This window comes from Osmerus mordax, chromosome 23, assembly GCF_038355195.1.
Source record: "Osmerus mordax isolate fOsmMor3 chromosome 23, fOsmMor3.pri, whole genome shotgun sequence".
Lineage (NCBI taxonomy): Eukaryota > Metazoa > Chordata > Actinopteri > Osmeriformes > Osmeridae > Osmerus > Osmerus mordax.
The window spans coordinates 957,339-969,091 of NC_090072.1; the positions used below are offsets into that span (position 1 = coordinate 957,339).

The 11,753-nt window shown below is 50.5% G+C and overlaps 2 protein-coding genes across 2 annotated transcripts in view; both read left to right on the plus strand.

The window, feature by feature from the left end:
• LOC136967973 (uncharacterized) overlaps positions 1-6,659 on the plus strand; it is a 13,118-nt gene extending 6,459 nt beyond the window's left edge. The window contains exons 11-18 of the mRNA XM_067261972.1: positions 1-66; positions 1,032-1,071; positions 1,189-1,240; positions 1,328-1,436; positions 2,021-2,104; positions 2,513-2,630; positions 4,952-5,042; positions 6,044-6,659. The exon at positions 1-66 is cut by the window's left edge and continues 34 nt beyond it. Of these exons, the coding sequence (XP_067118073.1) occupies positions 1-66; positions 1,032-1,071; positions 1,189-1,240; positions 1,328-1,436; positions 2,021-2,104; positions 2,513-2,630; positions 4,952-5,042; positions 6,044-6,118 (635 nt within the window). The 3' untranslated portion in view covers positions 6,119-6,659. The remainder of the gene's footprint in view (positions 67-1,031; positions 1,072-1,188; positions 1,241-1,327; positions 1,437-2,020; positions 2,105-2,512; positions 2,631-4,951; positions 5,043-6,043) is intronic.
• A 3,418-nt stretch (positions 6,660-10,077) lies between these two features.
• On the plus strand, positions 10,078-10,938 carry LOC136967974 (lecithin retinol acyltransferase-like). The gene is made up of 2 exons (XM_067261975.1): positions 10,078-10,632; positions 10,789-10,938. The coding sequence occupies exons 1-2, from the start codon at positions 10,078-10,080 to the stop codon at positions 10,936-10,938; spliced, it is 705 nt and encodes a 234-aa protein (XP_067118076.1).
• The last annotated feature ends 815 nt before the right edge of the window (positions 10,939-11,753 follow it).

Genomic DNA, 11,753 nt, shown 5'->3' on the forward strand with positions numbered 1-11,753 from the left:
TTCACAGACAGAAGAAAGCTCTGGAAGTCTTCGCCAGAGAGATAGCACCTGCTGGCACAGGCATGGGTAAGATGACAGACACACACACAGATATACACACACACACACACAGATACACACACACACACACACACACACACAGATACACACACACACACAGACACACACACACACACAGATACACACACACACACACACAGACACACACACACACACACACAGATACACACACACACACAGACACACACAGACAGACACCCACCCTCACACACACACAGACAGATACACACACACACACACACACACACAGACAGACACCCACCCTCACACACACACAGACAGATACACACACACCCACCCTTACACACACACACACAGATAGACAGACACCCACCCTCACACACACACAGACAGATACACACCCTCACACACAGACAGATACACACACACCCACCCTTACACACACACACACAGATAGACAGACACCCACCCTCACACACACACAGACAGATACACACACTCACACACACACAGACAGATACACACACTCACACACAGACAGGCGTTTGGCAACGTTAGGGGGCTGTTTTTCCTAAGAGAGGTTGTGTCCTCATGGATCTGGATTTCTGTTTAGTGTGAACAGTTCAGACCACGGTCACAAACACACACACACACACACCCCTCCACTCACACACAGTTCAGACCACGTGGGACACACACACACACACACACATTCTTCTGCTAGGTTCAGCCTCAGTAACACTGAGATAGGAGGAGTCAATTTGGTTCACCAGGATTCTGCAGCTCAGGCTTTAAGTGTGTGTGTGTGCATGTGTGTGGTGTGTGTATCTGTCTGTGTGTGTGTGTGCATGTGTGGTGTGTGTGTATCTGTCTGTGTGTGTGTGTGCATGTGTGTGGTGTGTGTATCTGTCTGTGTGTGTGTGTGCATGTGCTGGTTGCTTAGAAGCCGTGTTCATGATGGTGATGATGATGATGATGATGATGATGATGAAGAGCATCTCTCTCTCCAGCTCCAGGGCTCACAGGAATCGTAGGTGGAAGACCCAGAGTGTAAGACCCTCCACACACACACTGATATACACACCTACACACACACACCTCCACACACACACACACACACACACACACACACACACCTCTACTCCCTCTCTCTCTCCTCTCCTGCAGGTCTCCTGTTCTGAAGCCCTTCTTCTTCCTGCATCCCAAGTCCCTGCTGCAGGTCAGCTGACCCCACCGCACACTCTGATTGGCCCACTCATCCACAGACACCCTCTGATTGGCTGATTGATTTATGATGTTACTGCAGGTGGACATGCACATTGGTGGAGAGCTGGTGGAGACCTTGCGGGAGGCGGAGCTAGAGTCAGCTGAGCTGGAAGCCCCGCCCACCCCCCCTGAAGACACGCCTCTTACAGGTACATTATTCATTGAGAGTTGCTTTTATCTGAATCAGTGGTTCTCAATCCTAGTCCTCTAGCCCCCCTGTCCTGCACGTTGTAGATGTTTCCCTGCTCCAACACACCTGGTTCAGATGAACAGCTCGTCACCAAGCTTCTGTTGAGCTTGATAACGACCCGTTCAACCTAATCAGGTGTGTTGGAGCAGGGAAACATCTAGAACACGCACACAGAACAGGAGGCCATGAGAACTACACTCTACACCCTAGGTGTACTATGTACAACACTGTGCTTTGCTGCAGCTAACTGGCTCTTGTTTATAATCAAATGAACCTTTAGCACTTCTGAGTACAAACAGCACACGTACATCTGTGTCTGTTCGCTTGCATCCAGATTTAGAGATTCCTCTCTGTCCCCATTTTCCCTCCCTCCCTCCTCCTCCCCCCCCCTCCTCCCTCCTCCCCCCTCTCCCTCCTCCTCCCCCCGCTCCTCCTCCCTCTCTCCCCCCCCCCCCTCCTCCTCCCTCCCTCCCTCCCCTCCTCCTCCTCCCTCCCTCCCCCCCCTCCTCCTCTCCCTCCCTCCCTCCTCCCCTCCCCCCCCAGATCTCCCTAGTGGGTCTGTGAGTTATCGTGTAGAGGACCTGGCTTACACGCGCAGTGGAGACAAGGGAGACTCTGCTAACATAGGTAACTACACACACCTCACACACACACACCTCACACACATACACCTCACATACACACACACCTCACACACACACACACACACACACCTCACACACACACGCCTCACACACACACCTCACACACACACACACACACACCTCACACACACACCTCACATACACACACACACACACCTCACACACACACACACACCTCACATACACACACACCTCTCACACACACACACACACCTCACATACACACACACCTCACACACACACACACACACCTCACATACACACACACACCTCACATATATACACACACAACACCAAAAACACATATGCACATACACTCTATCTCCCTCACTCTCTCTCTCTATAGTCATTGTGTGTGTGTGTGTGTGTGTGTGTGTGTGTGTGTGTGCAGGTGTGATAGCGCGCCACCCTCTCTTCTTCCCCTACCTGAAGAAACACCTGACAGTGGCTGTGGTGCAGGAACACTTCAGTCACCTGATAGAGCAGGACACACCCAACGCTGTCACACGGTACGCAGGCGGGGTCACACCTGGCTTTACATACCTGTGTCTACATGTGTGTGTGTGTCTACATGTGTGTGTGTGTGTGTCTACATGTGTGTGTGTCTACATGTGTGTGTGTGTGTGTCTACATGTGTGTGTGTCTACATGTGTGTGTGTGTCTACATGTGTGTATCTGTGTGTCTACATGTGTGTATCTGTGTGTCTACGTGTGTATCTGTGTGTCTACATGTGTGTATCTGTGTGTCTACGTGTGTATCTGTGTGTCTACATGTGTGTATCTGTGTGTCTACGTGTGTCTACATGTGTGTCTACGTGTGTATCTGTGTGTCTACATGTGTGTATCTGTGTGTCTACATGTGTGTATCTGTGTGTCTACATGTGTGTATCTGTGTGTCTACGTGTGTATCTGTGTGTCTACATGTGTGTATCTGTGTGTCTACATGTGTGTATCTGTGTGTCTACATGTGTGTATCTGTGTGTCTACGTGTGTCTACATGTGTGTATCTGTGTGTCTACGTGTGTGTATCTGTGTGTCTACGTGTGTATCTGTGTGTCTACATGTGTGTATCTGTGTGTCTACATGTGTGTATCTGTGTGTCTACATGTGTGTATCTGTGTGTCTACGTGTGTATCTGTGTGTCTACATGTGTGTATCTGTGTGTCTACGTGTGTATCTGTGTGTCTACATGTGTGTATCTGTGTGTCTACGTGTGTATCTGTGTGTCTACATGTGTGTATCTGTGTGTCTACATGTGTGTATCTGTGTGTCTACATGTGTGTATCTGTGTGTCTACGTGTGTATGTGTGTCTACATGTGTGTATCTGTGTGTCTACGTGTGTATCTGTGTGTCTACATGTGTGTATCTGTGTGTCTACATGTGTGTATCTGTGTGTCTACATGTGTGTATCTGTGTGTCTACGTGTGTATCTGTGTGTCTACATGTGTGTATCTGTGTGTCTACGTGTGTGTATCTGTGTGTCTATATGTGTGTATCTGTGTGTCTACATGTGTGTATCTGTGTGTCTACATGTGTGTATCTGTGTGTCTACGTGTGTATCTGTGTGTCTACATGTGTGTATCTGTGTGTCTACGTGTGTATCTGTGTGTCTACATGTGTGTATCTGTGTGTCTACGTGTGTATCTGTGTGTCTACATGTGTGTATCTGTGTGTCTACGTGTGTATCTGTGTGTCTACATGTGTGTATCTGTGTGTCTACATGTGTGTATCTGTGTGTCTACGTGTGTGTGTGTGTGTGTGTCTACATGTGTGTATCTACATGTGTGTGTGTGTGTCTACATGTGTGTATCTGTGTGTCTACATGTGTGTATCTGTGTGTCTACGTGTGTGTGTGTGTGTGTGTCTACATGTGTGTATCTACATGTGTGTGTGTGTCTACATGTGAATGTGTCAATGTATGTGTGTATGTCATGGTAGCTAGGAGAGGCGGTGTAATGAGTGTGTGAGTGTGTGTGTGAGTGTGTGTGTGTGTGTGTGAAAGAGAGAGAGTCATGCTGTTTTACAGGCAGCAGAGGTGTGTGTGTGTGTGTGTGTGTGAGAGAGAGAGTCATGCTGTTTTACAGGCAGCAGAGGTGTGTGTGGGTGTGTGTGTGTGTGTGTGTGTGTGAGAGAGAGAGAGAGTCATGCTGTTTTACAGGCAGCAGAGGTGTGTGTGGGTGTGTCATGTGTAATGATGGTGTATCAGCAGCGTGAATGTTGACATCATCTTTGTTAACAACATAGGATCCAGATGTTTACGGCCTCTATCTCCGATTACAGCTGGTCTGTTCACAACCAGGGGGTTTGCTGTGAGCCGGGGAGTGTCTGTGTATGTGTGTCTGCGTGTATGTCTGCGTGTCTGTGTGTGTGTCTGCGTGTGTGTGTGTGTCTGCGTGTATGTCTGCGTGTCTGTGTCTGTGTGTGTGTCTGCGTGTCTGTGTCTGTGTGTGTGTCTGCGTGTGTGTGTATGTCTGCGTGTCTGTGTCTGTGTGTGTGTCTGCGTGTCTGTGTCTGTGTGTGTGTCTGCGTGTGTGTGTGTGTCTGCGTGTATGTCTGCGTGTCTGTGTGTGTCTGCGTGTGTATGTCTGTGTGTGTGTCTGCGTGTGTGTGTGTCTGCATGTGTGTGTGTCTGTGTGTGTGTGTGTGTGTGTCTGTGTGTGTGTCTGTGTGTGTGTCTGTGTGTGTGTCTGTGTGTGTGTCTGTGTGTGTGTCTGTGTGTGTGCGTTCAGAGGCAGGCAGCCTAGGGCTGTAAGTCTGACATTGATTATGTTAACTGGGGCTAATAACTGAAGTTGCATGTCGTGTGTGTGTGTGTGTGTGTGTGTGTAGGTACGAGCTGCCTGGGATCCATGGTCTGAACTTCGTGCTGCAGAGTTCTCTTGGGGGGGGAGGGGTGGCTTCTCTACGCAGCGACCCTCAGGTATCACACACACCACACACACTCTTCCAGCCCTCCTCTCCCCCTCCTCCTCTCCCCTTCTCTCCTCTCCTTCCTTCTGGACCCTCCCCTCCGCCTCCTCTCCCCAACACCTTGGGCTTTGGGTGACACCAGTCCAGTAAACGTTTTAGTAGCTTGCTGGAATTTAGCAAACTTCAAAGGCGCTCTTCTCACACACACACACACACATTCTCTCACATTCACACACACACACGCACTCAGTCTCACACTCAACAGTGTTTTTGGTTTTCAATTCTCACCTTCTTTATATCCCCCCTTCCCTCTGTCTCCTTCCCTTTCTCTACATGTTCCCCTCCTCCTCCTCCTCCTCTCCCCTTCCCTCTGTCTCCTTCCCTTTCTCTACATGTTCCTCTCCTCCTCCTCCTCTCCCCTCCTCCTCTCCCCTTCCCTTCCCTCTCTCTCCTTCCCTTTCTCTACATGTTCCTCTCCTCCTCCTCCTCTCCCCTCCTCCTCCTCTCCCCTTCCCTCGCTCTCCTTCCCTTTCTCTACATGTTCCTCTCCTCCTCCTCCTCTCCCCTCCCCTCTCCCCTTCCCTCTCTCTCCTTCCCTTTCTCTACATGTTCCTCTCCTCCTCCTCCTCTCCCCTCTCCTCCTCCTCTCCCCTTCCCTCTCTCTCCTTCCCTTTCTCTACATGTTCCTCTCCTCCTCCTCTCCCCTCCCCTCTCCTCCTCCTCTCCCCTTCCCTCTCTCTCCTTCCCTTTCTCTACATGTTCCTCCCCTCTCCTCCTCCTCCTCTCCCCTCTCCTCCTCCTCTCCCCTCCCCTCTCCTCTCCCCTTCCCTCTCTCTCCTTTCCTTTCTCTACATGTTCCTCCCCTCTCCTCCTCCTCCTCTCGCCTCTCCCCTCCCCTCTCCTCCTCCTCTCCCCTCTCCTCCTCCCCTCCCCTCTCCTCTCTCCTCCTCCTCTCCCCTCCCCTGTCCTCTCCCCTCTCCTCCTCCTCTCCCCTCCCCTCTCCTCCTCCAGGGTAAGGCATATGGTCAGATGCTGCTGGACCTGAAGCTGAAAGGCCTTCCTGATCTCAAGTCACTGGTGGACTGAGGGGAGAGGAGGAGATAACAGGATAAATACGAGTTGGATGGAGACAGGGAAGAGAGAGGGAAGAAAAAATAAATAACTCACATTAGTGAGAGAATGAAAGAAAGGTGTCAAGATGAAAAGCAGAATCGGAATGGAATCGATTCTAGACCAGCTGATTGCCTTCAATGATTATGTGCCAAATAAAAACATAATCAATAACACTAAACCACTAATTATAATAATTATGTTTCGATGTGTGAGAGCTAGCTCACTGGTCCACCTCAATAGAGGTTTAAACTGTGTGTGTGTGTGTATTTGTACTGAACTACATGGGTATTAAATGAAGAACGTCTAGCTACTGTTAGCTAGTTGTTAGCCTTCGCTATGCTAAAGAGTGCCTTATGTAAGCTAGCATCATGCTAGCCTGAGGATATGTGGAAGAACACAAGCTAGCTCATGCTAAGCTGTGTTAGCTAGCAATCCCTGCTAGCTTCATCGCTAGCCTAAGCTCACTACTCAGGCCTTTATGAAATATTAAATGAAATAAATAAGTTTAACAGTTTCACTGTTCATTGGCTACTTCCGTGTGTGCGTGTGTGCGTGTGCGCACGCGTGTGTGTGTGTGTGCGTGTGTTTATCAAGCAGAGCCTGGGGGGGAGGGGGGAGAACCAGCAGGCTCTTCATACTCTTATTTGACACAGGAAGCAAAGGTCAAAGGTCAAGCTGTCAACAGGATACAGGCAGGGTGGGTGGGGGGGGGGGGGGAGTGTAAGACAGAGTGTGTGTGTGTGAGACTGTGTATTTGTGTGTGTAAGACAGATGGAAAGTGACTTGTTCATGCACAACAAATCAATTCAAGTTGAATCACGTGAAGTCAATCTGAAGTATTCAACTAACGAGTGACCATTTAGTTCAATGGAGTCATATTCATTATGTACTGGAGTCAAATGTAAGTTCAATGGAGTCATATTCATTATGTACTGGAGTCAAATGTAAGTTCAAAGGAGTCATATTAGATACCGAAAACAATGTTTTCCAGAGTTCATTCTCGGTCGACTCTCTTTCTCAGTCTCTCAACTCTCCATTTTTTTTTGATTGAGGAGACAGATTTAACAGAAGTTGGATTCCGAACAAGTCACCAGTGTGTGTGTGTGTGTGTCTATCCCTAAAGAAAGGAACAGGACCATCCATCAAGGCTTTTTCAGCTTGGTTGTCAGGAATTACAATGGGAGAGAAAGAGAGAGAGGGAGGGAGAGTGGTTGTCTGAGGAGTTAATTAATCAAGGCTGTAGCTATGGATCAACCCTCCATCCCTCTCCTTATCCTTTCACCTCTTCCCTCCATCCTTCCCCTCATCCCTCCACCCCACATCTCATCCTTCCCCTCATCCCTCCACCCCTCATCCTTCCATCCTTCCCCTCATCTGTTCTCATCATGTTTTGGTTTCTCTGTGGCAGAGATGGATGACCACGAACACTCGTACAGACACACACTTTCTCCAACACTTGCTCTCTCACACAGATAAACACACACACACTGTCACACACTCTGTCACACACACACTGATGCCACAGAGGATGAATAGAGATAAATGACTCCTCATCCGTCATCTTTTCTGTTTACGACACACACACACACACACAGAGAGAGAGAGAGAGATCACCATAACAAGCAAAGACCCCAGCAGTGTTTCAATAAAGTCCCTCCATCCTCCTCTCCTCCCCCTCTCCTCCCCCTCTCCTCCTCCTCTACCTTTTTCTCCTCCCCCGTCCCTCTCCTCCTCCTCCCCCCTCCTCTCCTCCCCTCCTCTCCTCCCCCCTCCTCTCCTCCTCCTCCCCCCTCCTCTCCTCATCCTTTCCTCCCCCCTCCTCTCCTCCTCCTCCCCCCTCCTCTCCTCATCCTTTCCTCCCCCCTCCTCTCCTCCTCCTCCCCCCTCCTCTCCTCATCCTTTCCTCCCCCCTCCTCTCCTCCTCCTCCCCCCTCCTCTCCTCATCCTTTCCTCCCCCCTCCTCTCCTCCTCCTCCCCCCTCCTCTCCTCATCCTTTCCTCCCCCCTCCTCTCCTCCCCTCCTCCCCCCTCCCCCTCCTCCCCCCTCCTCTCCTCCTCCTCCCCCCTCCTCTCCTCATCCTTTCCTCCCCCCTCCTCTCCTCCCCTCCTCCCCCCTCCCCCTCCTCCCCCCTCCTCTCCTCATCCTTTCCTCCCCCAAGCAGTGGAAGGTCATTAGCCCCATGCCAGGCACAGTTATTGTGTAAACACACACACCTCAGGCAGGCCTCATCTCTCATGTCAATCAGCGCTCTTTAACTGTCTCAGTGGGGAGAGGGCAGTGTGTGTGTGTGTGTGTGTGTGTGTGTGTGTGTGTGTGTGTGTGTGTGTGTGTGTGTGTGTGTGTGTGTGTGTGTGTGTGTATTCTTCCTTCTCACTCACCACACTCCCCTCTAATCCTTTCCTCCTTTTAAAATGGAGAAGCAGGAATGAACAGTGGAGGAGGGGAGAGGATAAGACACACACAGGATTTCACACACACACACACACACACAAACAGGTTTTCACACACACACACACACACACACACAAACACAGGCTTTCACACACAAACACATACACACAGGCTTTCACACACACACACCCCAAAACAAACTTTTCACAACAGGCAACTGTGTGTGTTGCATCCATACCAAGGTTCACATAGCTAAAGACACATGTATTGCAGGCTTGGGGTGATCCGGATTCATGTCCCATGTGTGACCGTGGGAATACCCTTCTTCACAAACCAAGCAGTCTCCTAGTATGGGTTTAAGACCATGACAAGTCGTGTTTGTCTTAGAATACAGACTCACTTCGTGAGCTTGCCTGTTGCCATGGGGATCTGTACTGAATGTATGGGATGTCAGAATGGTGGAACCAGCGAGAGTTCTGGAACTGTGTTCTAGAACTGTTCCTGGTGGAACCAGACTTCTGGAGCTGTGTTCTATAACTGTTAACAGTGAGGAGAATGTTAGCTATGTGGAAGGGGCTTGTGATTGGAGGGTTCTGTGGTAGAATGCCCCAGACCAATGAAACCGCAACATTGCTCAGCTTGTGCTCTCGGCCAATCACTGGCCGGTTACCTTGGAAATGAGAAGGATGTGTCTCTTACCATGTGGACACAGTCAACGCTTAACTGCTGAGTATGTGTGTGTGTGTGTGTGTGTGTGTGTGTGTGAAAGCCTGTGTGTGTGGAGAAAGTCTGGGCTGTGTAACTGGGTGCATAAGAGTGTGTACTTGTGTGTAAGTGGGTGTGCGTTCTAGTCAAAGTGTAAGAGTGTGTGTGTGTGACGACTTAATGACTGCCATATGGCGACAGCACTGTGGTCTTCCTCCTCAGCCAACCAAGACTACAGACTTTCCAGCTCAAAGTCTGCTGTCTCTCTCTCTCTGTCCCTACTTCTCTCTCTCTCTTTCCCTCCTTCTCTCTCTCTCTCTCTCTCCATCTCCCTCTCTCTCTCTCTCTCTCTCTCTCTCTCCCTCTCTGTGTCTCTCACACACACATGAGATTACACTAATCATAAAAAGATTGAAAATAATAATTATATATGAATCATTTGACGATTCCAGTTAAATGAAACACGACGCTTCTTTGGAATTCGGGCCTCCAACGCAATTCCTGTGGGCTCGAGGGCAACTGGACTGTGGTGCATGTGTTATTGCCACACCGGTAGCGCCGCGACAGATGCGGTCGTGCATTCTGTAGCCCACGCCTCACTGACGGTCGTGAATGACAACAGAATCTGCGCCCATCTCTTCCCTTCTCAAGCTCCTGTCGTGCAAAGGGAGTTCGCTCTCTCTCTCTACCTCTTTCTCTCTCTAAGTTTCGACAACCAATCGGAACCCCGAATTCCTCATGATGTCACGGAGCCCCCATTTCGCGGTGTGTCGGCGAGGTGAAGATGCCGTTGAGTCTCGAGCGTCCCTGGGACAAGAAATCTTCTCCGCCTCAAAATGTTAGACTTGCTCACGTTCATCTGGGAAAAGGTTTTCCTGCTCGCACATCTCAAGCTGTTTAGCCATCTCGCGGCGGGGCCGGAGAGGCAGGAGCAGAAGCGGGAGACGAGGCAGTGTGACCGGGACAGGAACGGGGCGCCTCGCTATCAGCGGGGCGACCTCTTGGAGGTCCCCCGGACCTTGTTTATTCACTTCGGTATCTACCTGGGAGAGAACCGTGTCGCGCACCTCATCCCGGACATACTCCCAGTGCTCACGAGCGACAAGAGTCAGACCCAGGTCATGGTGACCAACACAAGGCTCCTACTCGGTGTTCTGTCCAAGAACGCCAGTATCCGCGTGGACTCAGTGGAGGACTTTGCTTACGGCGGGTGCATCCTAATCAACGCGATGGATAGCACGCTCCAGAAATGTCCGCTGGAGAACGAGGAGGTCGCGCAGAGAGCGGAAAATCTCGTCGGTGCCATACCGTACAGCCTGATGTGGAACAACTGCGAGCACTTCGTCACGCACTGCCGGTACGACACGGCCGTCAGCTTGCAAACGGACGAGGTAAACTTTACAACATGTTTTGACGCGCTGGAATGAAAACTTTATAATGTTTTAATTTGCCATGTAGTCAAATGTTGCCGTGTAGTCTTTCCAAACGGTTGCAGCTGTTTCAGACACGGTGGCCTAAACTTATCTTGTACTTTCACATTTTGTCAGAAATGTGGAGTAGCCAAGCGCCACGACACGGATAGACTGATGATGAATATCAACACAATCCCAGACCGACACGATCAGTACTCATTACAGCTGTTAGTTTTCCTTCGTTCAGAGTTGGCAGACGGCGCACAATCGGCAGCGCTCAAATAGTCACGGTTTGTTTTCCTTTTTTTAATGAGTCCATTGAGGCGCTGTTTTACCGAGTCTGACCCACCGGTCCGGTTCACAGAACCCGTGTCACAGTCACTGAAAAGAGCCTCCGCGCTCCAGCTAGCTTGGCGCGTTCCGACATCCTTTTTTAAAGACCGAAAGCGTCTCTTATTTTAGAAGGTGTGAAGGAAATCCACGTCATCGGCCTTTGCAGACTCGCAGGAGGGAAATGTAGGTCGTTTTCAAGAAGCGGGAGAACAACGGGGCTATTGAGTCGGTTGTCGCCAGGCGCCAAGTCACCAGGCGTTTTTTTTGAGAGGTGATTTGAACCAGACCTTGCCGGCGGCCTCCCAGGGCTCTGCTATGGCAGCAGTTCTGCTTTACAAGACCTTTGTAAACTAGCCATGATTAGGGCCGAGCCGTCTAGAGTACACACACACACACACACACACACAGTTGAGACATTCAGCAAGGCGCACCAAGTATTTAGGTGTAATTGGATATGACTGAAGCCAGAGAAGAGAGAGGAAAGGGAGTGGGAAAGAAGGGGAGGGTGATGAGAGAGGAGAGAGGAGAGGGGAGAGGAGGGAGAGGGGAGGGGAGGGAGAGAGGAGGTAGAGGGGAGGGAGAGGGGAGGGAGAGAGGAGGGAGAGGGGGAGGGGAGGGAGAAAGAGAGGAGGGAGAGAGGAGAGGAGGGAGAGAGGAGAGGAGGAGAAGAGGAGGGAGGGAGGGAGAGAGAGAGGAGGGAGAGAGGAAGGGAGGGAGAGGAGAGGAGGGAGAGAGGAGGGGAGGGAGAGAGGAGAGGAGGGAGAGAG